Below are 21406 nucleotides of genomic sequence, written 5' to 3'. Positions count from 1 at the left end.
CACCAACCACCTTTTTACCAATGTGGTTCTACAAATTCTCTCTGACTAGCAGTGAGATTCCCAGTTATTCCACATCCTTGCCAATACTTGGTATTGCTAGCCTTTTTTATATTAGCTATTGTGAGGGTATGTTGGTATCTCACTGTAGTTTCAATTAGCATCTTCTTGATGAATAATGATGCAAAAACACTTTTCTTTCCCCATTTGGGAACTTCTTTTTTATGAGGAAACTGTTTAAATCTTTTGTCCATTTAAAAACTTGGGTCATCTTTTTCTTATTGATTTGTCAGAGCTCTTTATTGTGAAACATTCTTTACACCCCCCCATATGTATATATACATATATATATATATTCTTTACATATGTGTGTATACATATATACATATGTGTGTGTATATACAGGTGTGTGTATAAATATGTGTATATGTGTGTGTACACACACACACACACACACACACATACAGAAATATATATATCTGATTTAAATCTCACTTTGAGCCAATGAATTGGGTCCTTCATTACTCTCTTTTAACAATGGGGAAACGGGAAGGTTGTGAGATTTTAAATTAACTTATCAAGATGAAATAGCTTGTATGTGGAATGCCGTTATAATTTCAGAATCCTTGCTTTAACCACTAGGCTACCCTTCCTCCACCAAACAGCAACAGATCCTCCAAAGAGGTCAAATTTATCTATCTATCAAAAGAATAGATAGACTTTATACAATTTCTGGGAGAGTGAGGGCCAATGAATTCTTTGAAAGATCTTCATAGCAAAATTGGAGGTCTTTCAGGGTGTGTGTGTGGAATCTGGGTTCCTACAGATAACCACCCAGGTAGAACTGTACGAGCCTCTATATCTTTTGAAGGCGCTATCCTTTCTTCTGATAAAGGGTAAAACCAGGAACTTGAGCTCCACTGGTCATTAAACATTTGTTGACACTTTTTTTTTTTTCTAAGAGAAAGCTGTTAATTCCAGTGTCTCTGCCAAATTTCACTCAGGTAATTGCACTAGGGAACTTTAGTGCTGCAGGTAGGGAAAAGGCGAATTGTCAGAGAAGTTAAATGTGGTCAGTCCTTTCTATCTAAATCCTCTTGTTAGCTTCCATTAAATAAATGAGCACTTTACTTTCCTTCCTGTCCTTGTGTGAAATGCCACGAAGCTATGGAAATTCTACCGAGTTCTGCCTAAGAAACTGGCTTCTTTTCAAAGAGTGAAGTGATCTTACTATATCTTTTACTTCTCTAAAGCAATTGTAAAGTTTAATTAGCTAATGTATTGCAATGTTTGCCAAGGTCTCAGAGTAAAGGATGATACTATTACAAATTACTAATTATATTTAATTTTATAGATGGTAGTTTCTTTAAATAGACTGTCAAACTGCCTAATAAGGTAAAGTCAATAACTGAATGCTATTTGCAGTTTCCAAATAACATTAGTCGTTACCAATTGCCGTCGGCTTTTTCTTGGGCCAATGCTATGTGTGATGAACAATTATTCTTTAATCAGTACAGAAATGAATAAATGCACCTTCCAAGTTTTAGATATTTAGATCCAACCTAATTCCATTTAAGTTTATCCCTAAACCACAACAACCAGCCGTCTTTTATAGAACATCAAGCATGTTTCTATTTTAAAAATTAGAGAAGTCAACAGTACATGATTTATGAAAAAATGTGGATGTAATTGTTAGGGCTCTGTTTTAACTCCAAAATGCAGCACTGGTTAACGGGAAATTCTTTTCATACCCTCGAACTAAGTACCTCAAATTTCATCAATAACGAATCCCACAGTTATCAACTTGTTTGCTTTTTGGATGCATGCCAGATCTGAAAAGGCAAAAATCAAACTTAAAACTACCTTGTCTGAAGGTCTGGGATCACAGACTCCCCTAAAAATCCAGACATGTATATTCTTTTAATTTTGGTTAAAAGAAGAATATAATTAAAGTAAAAATTATTTCTTCTTTAAATATAACAGCAAGTCTGATAAGATCTGAAAATTATGTCGAACTATATTTGTTGGCATTAGCAATCAATGGAAACCTGAAGAAATTGCATCCTGATAGTGAATATGAGAAAGTTACATGTAGATGTGTCATACCCAAGTCACACATTGAGAACATCTACATGCTTGCATTTAGTATTTAAATATAAATAAAATAGCTATTCTGAATATTTATTACTTTTTAGTTAATGGAAAGTATCTATCTGTGTCTATCCTACAGAGAAAACTCTTGTGATAATACTGAAATTAGAGCTAAATCAACCTTTTACTCAAATACTTAAATACAGTGTATACTGTATTTAAAAACACCATGGTTTTCACTCATGGTGGCTCTATTGTAGTAACACAGTCTGCCCAGTCCTGTCTATCATTCAGTCTCCAGGATCTTGATCATCAATTACTTCTGTGATTTTCTTTTTGAACACAGTCATCCTACCCTGTTCTCCCCTCACACTTACTATTGAGAAAAACCTTTCCCACTGTGATAAGATACCTCCTTATCTAAAGTATCTTCACTGTCTGTGAAGCAAGTATTCTGAAATTGCTCATTCTTTAAATTAAGGTCATATTCTTGATGAAATGCAAGTACTGACTCAAAGAGGATAAGGACAGATTTAGATCATGGGATTTAGGCTGAAATGACGTTCAAGTGAGTCAGGCACAGAGGCATAAAATTTAAGGGCTTTGAGAATGAATGTTTCCTTCAATTTCGTACCTCCGGTTTTCCTGGCTTTACCTTAGTCCTGGCCCTGCACAGGATATAACTACTCAGAGAGGCTGAGGCTAGATGAAAAGCCTCAACGGGAGCCTTAAGGGGACAAGGACCAGAAATTCAAAGGGGCTGTGTGGTCACAGGAGAAAGGATCTAAAGCGAAGATAAGAAAAAAGAAACTGAAATATAGAGGCACCAAAGACAAAGTTTAGTATACATACTAGACCATATTCCCTCAGATCCACAGTTAGATCAGAGACACTACTCTGAACAGAGAACAAAAAAGAAAGGATGTCACCATTTCATCAATTCACGATATAAGCATATGTTGGCTGTTCCTTAAAGTGTCAGCTTTATTTGAACTTCTTGTTCAAATTAGTTTTCTTGTTAATATTCCCTTTTCTGACACTCATACAATATTAATTATCTGCTTGATATTTGTCTTGTATATCAAATGGAAGTTAAAGGAATGCAGAGAGCTCATTCCTTTAACAGTAATTGAAACATCAACAGTAATTGTTTCCTAATAGGCACTCAATAAATAATTGTTAAATGGCCTTAAGTCTTCTTGGAATCACTGGTCCAATTAGAAAGAATTTATAGTGTTGTGCCCATGTTTCCCTATATTCTTTCCCTTCCAACACTGGATGAAAAATAAACAGAGATGAGCCTGAATCCTGAAAATAACTGAAGTCAGAAAAAAAAAAAAAGCTTGGACATACTAATGGTGTTTATAAAGGTTCTTAACTTCATTTTCCTTATTGAATCTTGATAGTTCTTTATATATTCTGGATATAAGTCCTTTAGCAGATGTGTTTTCCAAGTACTTTCTCCAAATCTGTGGCTTGTCTTTTTATTCTTGGACAGTGTCTTTCAAAGAGCAGAAGTTCTTGATTTTATGAAGGCTAGTTTCTTTTCTTTTAGAGATTGTGTTTTTAATGTACCTAGAAAATCTTTTTTTTTTTAATTTTTTTTTCAACGTTTATTTATTTTTGGGACAGAGAGAGACAGAGCATGAACGGGGGAAGGGCAGAGAGAGAGGGAGACACAGAATCCGAAACAGGCTTCAGGCTCTGAGCCATCAGCCCTGAGCCTGACGCGGGGCTCGAACTCACGGACCGCGAGATCGTGACCTGGCTGAAGTCGGACGCTTAACTGACTGCGCCACCCAGGCGCCCCATAACGTACCTAGAAAATCTTTATGTAACCCAAAGCCACAAAAATTTCCTCCATGTTATCTTATAGAAGGTTTATAGTTTTAGGTGGTTTTTTTTTTAATGTTTGTTTATTTTGAAAGACAGTGTGTTAGCAGGGGAGAGAGACAGAGGGAAAGAAAGAATCCCGAGCAGGCTCCACACCGTCAGCAGGGCTCCATCTCATGAACCATGAGATCATGACCTGAGCCCAAATCAAGAGTCAGACGCTTAAACCCCTGCGCCACCCAGGCGCGCCTACGGTTTTAGTTTTTATATGTATTGTATGTATGTGGCATGAGTTACGAGTCATGATTCTGTTTTGGGGTTTGCTTTTTGTCCTTGCTGTTATTGTTGTTGCTATCTTTGCATATGGATGTCCAATTGTTCCAGCACCATTTTTTGAAAAATAAACAAAATCCTTTATTTTCCAAATACCTTTTGCACTTTCGTCAAAAATGCATTTTCTAGTGTATGTACATGGGTCCATTTCTACAATCTCTAATCTATTCCATTGTTCTGTGTATCTATCCTTTTGTCACTACCACACATTTCTGATAACTGTACTTTCTAATGAGTCTTGAAATCAGGGACTGTCAATCCCCAAACTTTGTTCCTATTTTTCAAAATGATTTCAGCTACTCTAGTTCCTTTGCCTTTCCTTGTAATCTTAGAATCCTCTTGATGATTTCTCCAAAAAGTCATGCTGGAATTCTGGATAGGATTACAATGAATCTTTATTAAATTTGCTTTTAACCTTAAATACTTGAGCTGCATCAGCAAATTCAAGTCCGGTAGCACTGCAGATCAGCTTCAGACAACGGAGAATACAGTGGATTTTAAGTAAGTGCTAATCAGACAAAGATATTAAACTACCTACTAATATCCTACAAATCCTAGGAATGTAGGAAATGTTCACTGGCTAGAGCTACTGATGACTCACCGAGATGAAGGAGTGACACAGTCTCTCAAGCTTAAGGGAAATATTATCAGTTATACCCCAAGAAGATAATATTACAGCTTTTCCAAGTTGTCAAGATCTTTACAAAAGAAAGAATATCAGGCAAAAGGTTCACTGGCCTTTTTGTATCCATATCCATAACACACACACACACACACACACACACACACACACACACACACACAAAGTCATTTGAAATTAAAATCTCTTAGCCATCCACATCTAAAAGAAGCGTTTTCTGAAATGCCAGAAGAAAAGCCTCATCTTATATAGTTGTACTGGCACAGATTAAACATCAGTATAACTATATCAGAACTTTCAGCCTTGCTTTTGAAAAATGTTCTTTTTCTCCGTATTATTAGACACAGCAAAACATAAAAGTATTTCACCTGGATGAAGATCTGTACCTGGTTGGCTAGTCAGTCCCGGAAGAGATTCCTGCAACTGATAGGTTGAGGTCGAAGATGATGTGCCATCAGCTGTGTTATTTGATGTCATATATGCTCCATACGTTGATGCTGAGTAATACTGTGCATACTGGTTTTGGCCAAAGGCTGTGTAGGATGGATAATCCTGAAATAACAATTGAGACATGTGTGCACTCGAAAGAGAAATTACTCCTGGCATGCTCGAAAGCAAAGCAATCACTATGGCAACTGGAAGATTAGTGTTTGGCTCCATTTGTTTCAGAGTCCACGGTTTTGAGGGGATTCTAGCGAGTGCACATAGTTGTGAATGACCCTGCTGGTTTTGCGAACCAGGTCCCGCACATAATTCTCCATCTTCCTAAAGGTTGCATATTGCTTCACTTATCTGTAAGTACTTATCCAAGGATGTACATCATAAGGTCTTATGTACTGGAAGAGGAGAGAAGGAAATGGAATGAATTCATATTCACAGCATTAGTTCTTACACATCTTTTAATATCACCAGTAAGGAGACAATATGACTGCCCTTCTCAGCTTCCATAGGGACCTCAGTCTGCATTACTGTGATTTCTGTTACCCTTCTAGGTTACTCTTGATCATTATGCATGAAATAAAGAGTAAATAAAAGCAAATGGATACTAGAGTTTTTTACCCAGCCCTTTAAAGGCTATGGCATCTAAGGTCTTGACTTAAAAGTCTGAAGTGAGGTTTTCAAATATTTAGTTCGCTTTGTTTGTTACAGGGAAAAAAGAATTGGATCAACTCCTCTGACCTGCTTTTTATTTAAAAATCCTAAGAACCTTAAAGTGATCTAAATAATCCTTCAAAATCCTTTTTACATATTAAGGTAACACATAAAAATTTGTTGCACTATTGGTGTTTAATGTATCTGGCATGTTTTAGCCCAAATTGTTATCAGTGATGACAAATCCTTGGTCAGGATTAAGATTTCGTGGTACACGTTCCTAAGGGAACAAAGTCCACATTTGATATGGTTTCCCCCCGCAAAGAAGAAATTCTTTATATAAAGTAAATATGTGTATAAGCAAATATGTGTATTATCAAAAAGGATTAAGTATAGTTGACCCTAGAACAACAAGAGTTTCAATTGTGCGTGTCCACTTACACACGGATTTTTTTTTTCGATAAATAAAATACAGTACTACAAATGTATTTTTTTCTTCCTTCTGATTTTCCAAATAACATTTTCTTTTTTCCTAGCTTATTTATTGTAAGAATACAATATATAATACATATAACATATAAAGTATGTGTTAATCGACTGTTTATGTTACCAGCAAGACTTCTTGTCAACAGTGGGCTAAATTTCAGTTAAGTTTTGGAGGAGTCCAAAGTTATATGTGGAGTTTTGACTGTGTCAGGGGTTGGTGCCCCAAACCCCCCATCAACCATGTTGTCTGGTCCAACTCTAATATGGCAAAACACTAAAAATCTATTTGTTCATTTCAGGACCTGATGTTCCCTCATTGCCACCTGTAAACCAAGGGAAAAAAACCTCTCAGCAATACTTCGACAACATAATTTCTCAGAGTAAAACGTGTAGCTAGTACTTACTTTGTGTCAGGCACTGTTCTAAGACTCTAGGTCGATTTACTAATTTATTCCTCACAACCACCTATGTGGTATTTTTACTCCATTTTACACTGAAGGGGACGAAGGCACAGAGTGGCTATGTGACCTGCTCAAAGTCAGACAGCTAGCAAGTTTCAGAACTGGAAATGGAACCCAGAGAGGCTGAGGCCAACATCTGCGTGCTGAAGCTCCCTCTAAGGCTGCGAAATGTCCATACGGGCAGATGAAATTACAGGAAAGGTCCAGACTACTAGCTTCTTGTGCCCAAAACGTCTTTTTATACTCAAATGTATTTCAAAGATCTTCCCATCTCTTCATTTCCTCTACTGTCACCCTAGTCCAAGTGACCGTCACTTCCTGTTGGAACCAACGGACTGTTTTTCTAATTTGTCTCATTTTTAGGTTTGGCTTTCTCCAAAGTGCTGGAAGCCAGAGTAGTCTTTTCAAAACATAAACTTTATGATGCTATTCTCCTGCTCAAAATCCTTTAATAGCTTCCCATTGGGCTTGGAATAAAACTGAAATCTCTTACTGTAAACTACAGAGCCCTACACATACAGGGAGGGCCCTGCCTATCTTCACAAGTAAGTTTCCCCATCTGCCCTCATGCACAGACTATAAACCCTACCCTTCTTTGAATTCTCTAGCACACTAAGGATTTCACCTCTCAGGAGTTTGGTACCTACCACCTCCCATGCCCAAACATTCTGGCCCTCCACCAAATTCTTAGAAGCACTGGCCTGAATGTTGCTGCTACAGGTACGTCTTCCGCAAAATCCTCCCTACTCAATATTAGATTCCTATTAATATTTTTTAATAGGACCCTGTTCTGTCTCCTCACGCTTTTCAATTCTACATTATGTGTTTATTGGTTTATTGTTTGCTTCTCTCAGTAATTAAGAAGCTCCAGGAGGCATGAATCAGGTCCTATCCACTCCTGTCCCCTCTAACATGTCCCCAGCATATAGACCAGTTCCTAATACCTAATAACTACTCAGTAAGTATTAACTAAAATAATAGACTGGTATTCCAACCATGGTCCAAAATACAGGTTATGTTATATTGGAGCCACTGGATTTAAATTTTTTCAGATAGTACTGGATCTATTTTATAACATGAATCTGTCTTCTCCTTTATGGATCTTTTTTAGATCCTCCCAAGCAGAACAGAGAAGTCTTTCTTTCATGCATATATTTCTATTAGTATATTCGTTATATCCTACCCTCTCTGTTCATATTATTTTCATATCTGTTTCTTTAGAATTGCTTCCCTCCAGACAGCAGAGAACAAGGACATTACTTTGGAAGCTTCAATGCCTAGTCAAAAGTCTAAAGTATATAAATGTTAAAAAATTTTTTTAAAAAGTCTGAAGTATAGTAAGTGCTCAATAAATGTTGGCTATATCAATAAATAAGTAAACGAGCTACCTGGATTCTGAATATTTTTAAACATAAAATAGGCACGCTGGCTTTGACGTTTCATGTTTTAAGAAACCATTTTCCTCACTAATGCCAAATTACACAGTTTAATTCTATCAAAAGTACTATTTTTCCACACCGTTTAATAATCATGATTTCTGTTTTGCCTTTTGTTACGTTAATAAAAATTAAAAGAAGGCAATTCATATGATTCCTTCAGTAAATCCAAAGAGCCCACCTGTGCAATAAATTAGATTTTAGAATACATAAAAAGCCCAACAATTACGTTAGAGCAAAATAGTGTATTGCCTACCAAGGAGATCAACTACCCTTGTATCTCAACTACTCTGAGCATGACTGAGAACAAAGGAATAAAGACACAAGATTCTCAAGTGTCATTACAGTCACTCCTCAGAAACATTCATTCTTCTTCCACACATAATTCTAACAAACTAGATTTCAAAACTCCCAAAATACTAAAAAAAAAACCAAAAAAACACATAACTAGGAGGGGGACTAAGGACTGCGAGAGGCAAGCACAGTGACAAAAGCAAAAGAATGACAGCTGTCAGGAAAGTAGGAATCAAACATTTATTAAAATGAATCAGAACTAAAAGAAAAAAAAATTCAAGAGGCATTTTGTTTAATAACAAAGATTTTGGATTAAAAATGCCACAACTTAATTACTGGTTGTAATTGAACCTCTTCATTAATATTCACAATAACTTGAGAAAATAAAATTATGTTTGGTACAGCTTAAGATAATAGGAAAATATGCAATAAATTTTGCAATTCTATGCCAAATGGTTAAAAAAAATCACTGTTTAAAGGTTTAAAGGGCAAACTTTTAGCAACCAGAAAACCTAAAATACCCAGATTAATACAGATCCCAAGAATTCTAGATATCTAATTTTTACTACTTGAAATGCCATCTTTAAACACAGAAACCTTTTTCTAGGAGAACATGCACTTATATGACAACCTACAACTATTCTTTGGAAATCTGAAAGATATAAGAAGTCGAAATACAGAAAAGCTACGATACCTGTTGTGAACCACTGAAGTTCGTTGAATTGGAAACTGAGTTATTTGCATAAATAGTGGATGATGGGGCAAAACTAGAACCTAGAAGGAAAGAACAAATTGCATTTAAAAAGTATTTCTTTGCAAAATAATAAAAACCTTTCACTTTGCAGAATCCAATGAGAGAAATCTATTTTAAGTTTTGTTAAGGCAACGAAATGTGCAATTTGAAGTTGAAAGATTTATAAGGAAAAATGTGCTTAGTTCTATCCCTCTTGTGACAACAGTTAAAGTCTTTGGAACAGATGTCTGCTGGACTGAACAGGAGCATGTGGGAACAGTCTTAAGGACAGCAGCTAAAGACATTTAAAGGTTAAATATCTAGAAGAGCAGAGATTCTCAAAGAATAAAATATTACGCAGAGTAGTTCTAGGAAACTACTGGAACTTTCAAATGGTCATACCAACTGCATACGCACAAAAAACCATTCGAGTTGAACATCTGGATAGGGTTAGCTTAGGAAATAAACACAGAACCCACTGAGAATTAATGCTTAAAGCAACCTGTCTTTTCTTTCTTCCTATGACCTTTCCTTAGAACCAAGAAAGATGTGAACTAGGGCTTAGACTCAAGGGAGAACTGCTCATGCTGCAATCACCTACGGTTCGGAAGCCTCCTAAAATTTTACTACAAGGGGTGCCTGGGTGGCTCAGTCGGCTGAGCATCTGACTTCGGCTCAGGTCATGATCTCATGGTTCATGAGTTCAAGCCCCATATCGGGCTCTGTGCTGACAGCTCAGAGCCTGGAGCCTGCTTGGGATTCTGTGTCTCCCTCTCTCCCTCTCTGTTCCTCCCCTGCTCATGTTCTGTCTCTCTCTGTCTCAAAAATAAATAAACATTAAAAATTTTTTTCAAAAAAAAATTAAAAGTTTACTACAAGGTCAGAAGCTTAATTATATTTTTTTTTAAATTAGGGAAAAGCAAGTGTAATATCAATTTAAATATTATTTTTTAAAAAATATGTTCTATGGAAGGGTGCCCGGGTGGCTCAGTCGGTTAAGCCTCTGACTTCAGCTTGGGTCATGGTCTCACGGTTTTTGAGTTTGAGCCCCACGTAGGGCTCTGTGCTATCAGAGCAAAACCCCCTTCGGATCCTCTGCCTCCCTCTTTCTCTGCCCTGACCTGCTCTTGCATGTCTGTCTCTCAGAAATAAACATTAAAAAAAAATACATGTTCTATGGAACATACCTGTGAAGAAGTAAAATTAAAGACTACTGACACAGCTGATTGTTTTCTTAATTATTTTTTAATATCTATTTATTTATTTTGAGAGGGAGGGAGGGAGAGAGAGAGAGAGGGAGAATAAATCCCAAGCAGGCTCTGCACTGACAGAGCCCGGTGCGGGGCTCAATGTCACGAACCGTTAAGATCATGACCTGAGGGGCGCCTGGGTGGCTCAGTCGGTTAAGCGTCCGACTTCAGCTCAGGTCACGATCTCGTGGTCCGTGAGTTCGAGCCCTGCGTCGGGCTCTGGGCTGATGGCTCAGAGCCTGGAGCCTGCTTCCGATTCTGTGTCTCCCTCTCTCTGTGCCCCTTCCCTGTTCATGCTCTGTCTCTCTCTGTCTCAAAAATAAACATTAAAAAAAAAAAAAAAAAAAAAGATCATGACCTGAGCCAAAATCGAGTTGAACCCTTAAATGACTGAGCCATCAAGGCACTCCTGATTATTTGTTTTATCATTGTAATTATAATATTATGTAATTACCACAAACTGACCTGGCCCAGAATACCTAATATGAAAGCATTTTAGGGGGTAAACGAGAATGTATTCATGGTCACTTTAATACTGTTAACTGAAGCTGAGTGGCTCACTGTGGCTTTCGACTGTGTGTAACTATATTTCTACCTACATTCTAGGTAAAAAGAGATCTGCCACTTTAGCTAGAAAGGTCTAAGTAATTAATTTCATTGTAGCTGATGAACTGAAATTTCAATAGTAGTTGATTAAAATATGTTCTTGTAGTCCCAACTGTATCACTAACACTATGGACAAAATGATGGAAACAAGCTTTTAATGTCTTCCTATGCCACTAAAATTCTTTCTGCACCTACTATGTACTGATCAAACATAGAGGCAAAATTAAATACTTGTCTACGGAGGATTGTTTTCGGGGGGAGGTGCAAATTATATAAATATTCCTATTAAGAAATATAGTGTTAATCAAAAGGTATGTAGGGAAGGAATAAAATCCGCAATCATTCAATGGTACATAGGACTTAGGAAAGCGCTAACCCAATTTTAAAGATAATCGAAGAGCATTATGTACGTAAAGAGTACTGTCATGAATCTGTGAATCTCACTTAAGTAGATGCCAAATGTGTGACTGGCATGAGTTGGAGGCTACTCTGCTTGGGCCTAGTTTTATGCAACTTAAATTAAGTATTTAAATTTGGCACGGGGCACGTTGCTTGATGTATATTCAATTACTGTCATTGCGTTTTTTTCCTTTGTATTTGTCTTTCCTGATGTGAACAGCTGTGCCAATTAAAACCATTTTCATGGGGGCGCCTGGGTGGCTCAGTCGGTTAAGCGTCCGACTTCAGCTCAGGTCATGAGCTCGCAGTTTGTGAGTTCAAGCCCCGCGTCAGGCTCTGTGCTGACTGCTCAGAGCCTGGAGCCTGCTTCGGATTCTGTGTCTCCCTCTCTCTCTCTCTGACCCTCCCCCGTTCATGCTCTGTCTCTGTCTCAAAAATAAATAAACGTCAAAAAAAAAAAAAAAGAAAAAAAACACCATTTTCCTGGATGCATCTTCTTAGTCTGAAGTCAAGGAGTCTCGGTCAAGGAATTCATCCTCATATAACATGTTTCCTGTGTGGCTACTCACCTGGCATCTGGTAAGAATAAGGCGTCTGGCCTGGCTGGGGGGTAGAAAACCCCGGACTGTAACTGAGGCACCCACTCTGTAACGGGGACTGAGTCTGTGAAAGTCCACTCTCTGTCTTGATCCCTGGCAACATCACGCCCAGATCTGTTTGGGAAATGCACGTGCAAAGCATTTCATTAGTCAGATGACCCTACTTCTGAGTTGTAGCTTACATTAGAATATATAACCACTGGCCAGCAGGATTGCCCGCTCATAACCAAAGGAAAAGAGAGGAGATGTGAAATACCGTAAGTGGGCAGGCTGTAGGGCTGTCCTGTCTGTGAGTAGGCTGTGTAGACGGCTGGCTGCTGCATCCCCGAATACTGAGTCTGGCCTGCATAGGCAGTCATTGTTTGAGCTGCTGGTGTAGAAAGAATGTGTGGATAGGGCCTAAATATCAGAAAAATAGCATTACTGTGGCAACAAAGACTGCACATTAATTCAGACAGCTTAGATTCAGCGAAACCTTACAATAGCCTGGAGGTAATGCCCTTCTTTATCCGCAATACAATTGTAACAACAAGGAAAGGACAAGAAAGAGTCTGAATGCCAGGAGCCCAGGCTCTGCGACCAATCAGTCTAATGACTGTGGACAAATAGTTTCAACTCCTTAAAGACCTGCACCTCACCTACGAAATGAGAAATTGGGATCAGATATTATATCTAAAGTGTCTTCCGGGTCTGTAATTCTTATTTATATCTGAAATCGTACTCCAGTGAATGTGCAGACAAGGGAAGTGGAGTACAGGCCAGTGAATATGCTCCTGAGTATACTTCTACTCAGTAGGAGTGAACTAATGTTATGCAGTGGATACAAGAGTCATCAAAAGCCCTACCAAGAACTCTCTACCCAGAACTGGAAATCTTAAAAAAAAAATGAAGAAGGAAAGAAAGGAAAAAGGGAGACAGCTGCTTCCTGAAAAGAAATGGAATGCCATTCCCTTTATCATGCCAATTTTACAGAATGCTCCCAAATGGATAGCCAAACACCAGCCTCTGTTTAACGTTATTTTCTATAGCTGCTACAGAAAATAACATTTAAATGTGTGGGAGTCATGGGTCCAATCTCTTAACATATCTGGCTGATTATAACGGAGTTCAGATATACATTTAACATTGCTCAACGTGACATGTCTACCGTTGTCTTCAATAAGCTGACTACTTTTGTTATAAAAACAATAGAGCACATTATTCAAAAATACGGTGTTTAGAACTTGAAATCCAGTGAAAACAATGTAATGATCGAACAAATTACGGAGTGCTAATGTCTGAATAAAATGTAATCTTGTTAGAGTTTCCTGAAGCTACTCGGCATTTTTTGCATGTTCATTAAGAAATCAGTGTTTTCTAGTTTGAGCTTGATGCCTTTCCTCATGGTATATAAATAACCAGAATTAAGGAAAATTGTCCGGAAGAACATGAGTAGACCTCTATTTCTAGATTTGTATCGGATATTTATCTATAGGTCTAATCCAGCCAACTAGTCTATCCAAGTTTCTATCTATTCAGCTATCTAAAACACATTTATGTAGATGGACATAAATGTATCCCAATTTCAACTTATGTTGTGTGAATATAGATGAATAAAGTTAACCCTGGAAAATTCTTCTAGCAAATCTGAAAGAATCTATTGACCACTTACTTGGAAGGATATAGCTGTGGGGAGTATTGATGCGCTGATCTGGGGCTGTAGCCACTACTAGTTATTACTGTAAGACACAAAAACCAGTGCAAAAAAAGTTGCTTCATAAATACGTTTCACTAGGATGAAAAAACCAATTTGAAGACATTACTGTGCTAAAGCGATATTTCTTAAAATTCACACACTTTCTAAACGGAAAAATGTCATTTTCTAAACAGAGACAGATGCCTAAACATCTTATTCTAATTGAACGGTTTCAAGTTTGTTGTAAGAGAATGAAATTAATTCTTGTCACAAACCCTTTCTCTCTGTCACTCTTCTGCTCTCTCACATCAGTAGCATCCTCTTTTGTATTAATACGTATGAATAATTATCTTTGATTACAGGTACTCAAGCTCTCACGATGTAAAAGTCCATTTTTAAAGTTTACAAACTTTATGTTTTAAATTCCAAATATATGACAGCAACGTACTGCTCTTCCTCCACATTTGTTCTACTAAAATTTTAAGAAAAACGTGAAGTCCCAACCTGCATTTCGAAATTGTACAACACTATCATTTTCTATTTCCTCTCCTTGTACCAATCGCAGGAGTAGTGAGAAATGCCGAGTCCGAGATTTTCAAGTAGTAGTTGGAATATGGATAGAAAGCGTGAGTGATAACGCACCACTTCTTAAGAAACACGTTTGCAAGGTACGGCAGCCGTCATATTTACAAATATATTCTCAACTACCACAGAGAGTACGCTTTTGGGAAGAACGTCAAGGTGAATGTTGGGTCCTATTAACGTTTCATCCCAAACTGGAATACATTCAGAAGTTTGGAAGTTTCTCTTTCCTTTAACCATCTGCCTTGACTAAGACAGATGTATTGCAAATACATGGACTCCAAAGTGTTCAGGCAGGTCCCTCAGAGCCAATCCATACTGGGCAAGCACACAGAGTGTCTTTATTAGGCCATCTGCTGTTCATTCACTTTTCAAAAAGATTAAAGTAGTACACAAGGCAGCGCTGGAATTAGTTTAGTCTAATCAATCATGGTTATACTTCAAAGTACTATGTCCCTTCTAAGTTGTTCATAATAATACTGGAGCTAAACTCTTCGAATTGTAAAAGTGACAAATAGGTTTAGGTTGCTAACTATTTTATGAAACATGATCTATTTCCATATCCAAATGCTATTAAGTACCCTTGTGATCTGTCATTTCATAAACACGTAGGATTGAATATATTTAAAATGCTATTTGGCCTGTAAGCTCTGAGTATGGAAAGTATATTATAGTTTTCATAGCAATCATGCAGGAAGTATGTTTTCAAAGATACCATGAATCATTTTGGAAAATCATTGAATATGACTAGAGGTGTGTTGTGTTCTACCAAGCAAACTTTAAGTGAACTAGCCATACGTATTTGAAAATAAACGGACCAACGAACTATTTTCTACTTGTGTATTAACATAAAGACATTAGCATTAGGCTGCCTTGTGTAGGATGTTAATGTGTTGATGTGTTAATGTTAATGTCTCTTCATGTTTAAAACTTTGAAATCAATTTCATGAGAACAAGTTTGTTGTTGTTGTTGTTGTTGTTGTTTTACCACACCACAGGCACTAAATGTATATTACACAATAGCAATAGTGTTATTCCACAGGAAATCCAGTGTGATTAATTAGCTCACAATAGTGAATGCTCTGTTTGGCAAAAATAGAGTTAAATGAGGCATAACTCCATGTGTTTTTGTGTCTTATTTATAACACGGTGCTTTGGCACACTCAAGACTTTACAGTAATCAGTTCTTCTCAAGATTGTAAATCACAAGGCTTTTCCGAAGGGACATCAAATAATGAAAAGAACCATTCACCACAGCAGCTTTTATAAAATGAGCTGAAGAGCAAAATTATTGCAGGAAAAAACAAAACCTCCCATATATCTGAATGAATCTGAATATACAGGATGCTTCCTCCCTCGAATGAATGAATCCAGACAATCATGAAAATATGTACCCATGCCAGTATCAAGACTCAACCTTTGAAATGTCATGGTAATGTCTTTATATTCACTTTCTAAACAGAATGCAAAACCGTTGGCTCAGAAAACTGACACGTTCACATAAAACTGGGAGAGCTGGTGCTTCTTAACTAAAATTGACATATGTATTCTAACTCATGGATCTGCAGATAACAAGAAACACCAAAACGTGGCTAAAGTGGGGTGAGATTATGCCGACCAAAGTAAAGTCCGTTTCTCCACAGGGCAGTCTCGTCTCCGGTAGGGTTTCTGGAGATACCGTGTACAGATTTGGGAGACTTTCCTCTTACTCCCCATTGTCATTTAATTAATTAAGAGACATTACCCAAAGCACTCGGCTCATTATACTTCATCATCGCTGCACATAAAAGTAAGGAACCTGCTTGTTTTCAAAATGTCCTGAGAATTAATTACAACAAACTTCTATACAATATTACCAGATTCTCAGAGGGTGATACAAACAATTTTAAGGTGTTACTCTAATTACTGTGACACCTTAGATCAGTGACTCTCAATGGAGTGGCGGATGGGGAGGGAGGTAGGGGGGTAGGCAGGAATTTTGCCTGCCGGGGGACATTTAAAATGTCTGGAGACATTTTTGGTTGTCATACTGCCATTCTGGGATAGATGATAGGGGTGTTGTTGAACATCTAACAAGGCAGATGACAGATCTTCCACTAAAAAAAAAAAAGTTACCCAATTTTTAATAGTACTGCTGTTGAGAATCCCTGACCTGGAACATTGTCCAAAAGAACCTCGTCCGTGGTGCTGGAAATATTCTGTATCTGAGCTGTTCAACGTGGTGGCCACTAAAAGGTCACATGCAGCCATTAAACGCTTGTAATGTGACTGGTGTGACGAGAGACACAATTTTTACTTTTAAAGCCAAATTTTCAATAATTTACACTTAAATAGCCACATATGGCCAGTGACGACTGGACAGCACAGCCCTGGATAATCCTTAAATGAAAACTGGCAAACTATTTGTAAAGATAATGTGACTGAATTTTAGACAGGATGACTGTTTACAGCACTTTTGTTTTCCAGTTTTGTATTTTCCAATGAGGTCTTCCAGAAGTCATGGCAAGACTGATCAGAACACTGTTCTGTACTCATTTATACCAGTGACCAGCTGGGAGGCCTGGACCATCTGGCCTTAACCACTTTTAACTTATCTGTGTCTCTGTATTCTCGCCTATAAAACAGATCAGAGACCTCCATAATTCTTTCTGGAGCTACCATTGTACGATTTTGTCACTTAGCTTTCAATTAGCTGGTGGTATACTATTTAAGGATGTCAGCAATTAGTGATTCCGTTCCTTTCCCTAAAAATGTGTTCAGAAGCATTCGTTCTGCAAAAAGTTTACAAGGGATATGGTAGGTGAACAATAAAGAATGCTAGAGTAAGCTGGTACCTATCTATCTCCTGGGAGGCAAGTGAATTGCTAGAAGGGATACAGATTAGCACATGTGAGTTTCTATGCAGACTGTATGAATTATTACCTCTCTCTGTCTGGGGTACTAACATTTATATGAATACATGGTAACTGACCCCGATCAGTGTGTGAACAAATGAACTGGGATCATCTGTATCTATAAAAATCAAACGCATGCTACAATGATATTATACTCAAGGATATACCTCAACTCTTTTCACATAAAACCTTTGTATGTGAGAATACGGATAAAACATAAGACATCTTACAGTCGAATAACAGAATCAAGATGTAATTACCACAGATACTCTTCTAGGTTTACTGTTCATCTTTGTGCTATTCAAGTTCCTCCTCAGGTTTAAAAAAAAAAAAAATCCTTTCACCGGATCATAAATTAAACAAAATAGCGTAACTTAAAATCTTTAATGAAGTCAACTTAATGCGCGTCCTTTGGGCCCACCTGGGAGTTATCAGGTATTTATATTTAAAGGGATTGACGTTTAAAGACACGCTATTGTTCTCTTTGAAGCACTGAGTCAAAGTAGTGCTCTCAGGCTGGGTTCTAATGCAACCAGCATGTGTCTTCCTGCAGCCCATTAACCTTTAATACTTGTCACTCAGCTGCTTACACAGGAGGATTTTTTTAAACCCGGAGAGGAAACAAGGTTATTTAGAAGGAATCAAATGGATAGTTTTACATCTCGAATGTTGGGAGAGAAGGGGGTTTTTAATGCCATTTAAATGGACAAGTTAAGGGAACAAAGGCAACTATTACAACCTAATTATCAAATTAAACACTGTATAAAATAATTACAAAGGGAGCCAGCTCTGCCTGTTTCTAACAAGAACGGCAGAGGGTTGTCTTGCTGGCCACTGAAAATCCAGCAACACGATTCCAGACAGATTTTTTTGAAAAATATACAGGGTTGCGACAGTAAGTTCTCAAGAAAGTAAGCCTCTTGTTAAGTTTGGAACAGTCCGCATTCTCAAAACTCCGCTTTGGTATTTACGCCGCGTGTTCGCTAGGAAGACCATGTGTATGTACCCCGATGTGTATGTAGCAACACATGAGCTTAAGGCTTTACCTGACCCAGTAAAAGTGTCAAGGGCTCCATCTCCAGAGGTGGTGGCCGCTTCACTGCTGTTCAAAGGCTCTGTTTTGACTGCAAGGAGAGACACTATGTAGAAGAATAAGTACATGTGAGTTTGAATTCTAAATTTTTATCAAAGACGCTGACTGTTCCACTAGTGGTTTTTCACGCTACCATGGGCATGCAAGAGAAAACTTGAGAGGTCGATGAGGAGAGTTTTGTTAATTTAGCTTCTAGAAAGTGGGCATGCATTTATAGAGGATTCAGTATGAGAGTCCTCTGCCTAAGCTAGTTCGCTCAGATCCGGTTTTTCAAGGCAGTCGACCTTGAACAGGGAACCGGCAGTACACTTATTTGCATGTGTAACTCACCTAGGCACACGCTGGGATTACAGTCACAAGACAGAAAAAGGGAATCACAGTCAGTCTTCAGCACATTTCATCCAAATCATAACAAAGAGATTTACTAGCTTATATTTTATTCTTCCCGAGGAGACGTTAAAAAGAAGAAAAAAAAAAAAGACTGACTGCCTGAGAGGACAATGGAGGCGAATGCAAATACAGAAACCATGGACCTGTTCCGGTGACGGGTGGAAATGAGGCACTCAATAAATTTCTGCTCTAAAAAATACTAAAGAGTCCTAAGATGTTGGGCTTTTTATTTTAATGGTGTAACAATTTTTATTGCATTACAGAGCTAAGCAGAGAGACAGAGATAATTTCTACAGCAGCAAGTACATCTTCTGAAAACCCTTTAATGTGTTATTTCTACTTTGAAGTGGTGTGTTTGGCCAAAATCTTCACTTGGGAATGATGTAGGCTGGCATTTATAATTGTCACTACTAGATGCAGTGAGTGGGGGAGGGGAGCCGTGAAAAAGCCTCCACCTGTTTTTGTCACACCATATTTTCCCTTTGTGGGCAACGCTCTGCTACATAGATCACAGCAGCAAGGGGATAAACTAAATGATTTTCTACTTAACACCTCTTAGGTTTCCTGGTCATAAATGGGATGATAAAGTGAAAGAAGTTAGAAGCAAGCAGAAAACTATAAAGAAGAAAACTGAAGACTCGCCAACCAAGAGCAAACGTGACCAAAAGAATAGTGGGGTCAGAGCGTCCCCATCAACCAAGCCAGTCAGCAAAGTTACTCTGTTAGAAAAGCAATTAACTGATGGAGAAACATGCAGTAACGATTATGCTCTCTTTTCACATGGACAGAATGGACCAGACCCTCCCTCAGTGAGCCCTGAGGTTAATTTAGCATCCATGATTTAATAATATCATGAAGATCTGACGAAAGATTCAGAGGAGAACTGCAAAGGTTGGAATGAAGAAGTAAAGAAATCTGGATTACTTATCCCAGCAAAAAGGAAGTGTAAGGTTGACCTATTTTTCAATAGCAACGATAATCTAAGAATTAGTGTCTAGTTACTTGTAGGATGATAAATAATGAACTGGTGGTTAATACTTTACAGTAGTGATTTGTGGAGCAGTCCATGTACATTACACTTGACTACTAATTATATTTAACACAACAAAATTATTTACTACTACAAAATCATGTATCAATAGCTTGCTATGTGCTAGACCATTTACACGTAGCTAATCGTTAAAACAACTCCCACCAATGTGAACCACTTTATCTATTTTCCACCACAGGAAGCTGCTGAAGGGCAGGCTCGAGAGCTTGCATATGTTCTACTGCAGGAGAGGAGGGAGCTAAGATCTGAACTCAGGTCTTTTTAGCTCTACATCCACAATCTCTCCACCATAACCAGCTGCCTTCCTTTAGGCATGAAAATGGCATAACTGTTCCCAGCAGGGACTCTTTACAAAGGCTCGGAGAGTGATAAGAACGGGGTTATCCCCTAGACAGCATACTTAAGAAAACTACGTTGGGGCGCCTGTGTGGCTTATTCGGTGGAGCCTCTGACTTCGGCTCAGGTCAAGATCTTGCGGTTTGTGAGATTGAGCCCCCCGTCGGGCTGTCGGCTGTCAGCACAGAGCCAGCTTCATACAGATACTCTGTCTCCTTCTCTCTCTCTCTCAAAAATAAACTTTAAAAAAAAAAAAAGAAAGAACACTATGCTAAAAATGAAAACTTCAAGGCACACCTCAGTGGCTCAGTCGGTGAAGCATCTGACTCTTGATCTTGGCTCAGGTCATGATCTCACAGTTTGTGAGTCTGAGCCCCGCACAGGGCTCCGCACTGATGGTGTGGAGGCTGCTTAGGATTCTGTCTCTCCTTCTCCCCGCCCCTTCCCTGCTTGTGCGTGCTCCCTCCCTCTCCCTCTCCCAATAAGTAAATAAACTCTAAAAATTAAAAAAAAAAAATGAAAAATGAAAACTGCAAAATACGGGAACAGGCTACTAAAGTATGGTTTCCGTTTCTTTCTCACAAAATCTTATAAAAGACAATGAGCAACCAGTTTGAAAGCAGATAAAAACAGCACACACTTCAAAGATACTTAACCGTGCCGGGTGCTGTTGCTGTGCCTTACAGATATGAACTCATTTCTTTCTCATGATAATCATATGAGGTAGATAATATGACCATCTTACTTCTTCCAGATAATGATACTGAAGTACACAGTAGCTAAAGAATTTTCCTATAGTCACACAGCTAGTAAGAGCTAGAGTTCGATGGTTTTGGAATCTAGATTCTAAACCCTACTGCCGGACAGGAAGCACTAACTAATCGAGAATCCCTTTCATCTGTATGATGACCCAGAGTGTGACCTAGATGGATGTAAAGCTCTCTCTGCGATGCAATGTCCACTTGTGACTTCTGACAAAAAAAGCAGAGTCTGAAGCCTTCCTCAAAACTCATACAAGAAGACAGTCTCTCGAAACTTCCAAATTCTAATACTGGCTAATTTCCTAAATCTATAAATAATACTTGTAAAATAGATAGTATTACATATTTGTGAATAGAGGAGAAAGGAGCAGAAC

At 38.1% G+C, this 21406-nt stretch overlaps 1 protein-coding gene across 16 annotated transcripts in view; it reads right to left on the bottom strand.

Annotated features, from left to right (window-relative positions):
- Positions 1-21406, bottom strand: part of EYA4 (EYA transcriptional coactivator and phosphatase 4) — a 279767-nt gene that overhangs the window by 43157 nt on the left and 215204 nt on the right. For 11 of the 16 annotated variants that reach the window (XM_047859475.1, XM_047859474.1, XM_047859481.1 and 8 more), the window contains 6 exons: positions 18448-18540; positions 13902-13968; positions 12507-12649; positions 12221-12364; positions 9358-9437; positions 5263-5446 (listed from right to left, as the gene is read on the bottom strand). In XM_047859475.1, coding sequence (XP_047715431.1) covers positions 5263-5446; positions 9358-9437; positions 12221-12364; positions 12507-12649; positions 13902-13968; positions 18448-18540 — 711 coding nt within the window. Of the gene's footprint in view, positions 1-5262; positions 5447-9357; positions 9438-12220; positions 12365-12506; positions 12650-13901; positions 13969-18447; positions 18541-21406 lie in introns of those variants that run through there. The other 5 variants (XM_047859477.1, XM_047859489.1, XM_047859488.1 and 2 more) reach the window with 3 other exon arrangements.

Source organism: Prionailurus viverrinus, chromosome B2 (genome assembly GCF_022837055.1).
Source record: "Prionailurus viverrinus isolate Anna chromosome B2, UM_Priviv_1.0, whole genome shotgun sequence".
NCBI classification, from domain to species: domain Eukaryota; kingdom Metazoa; phylum Chordata; class Mammalia; order Carnivora; family Felidae; genus Prionailurus; species Prionailurus viverrinus.
Note: the sequence above shows the minus strand (reverse complement) of the source record. Positions and strands in the feature narration are given on the sequence as shown.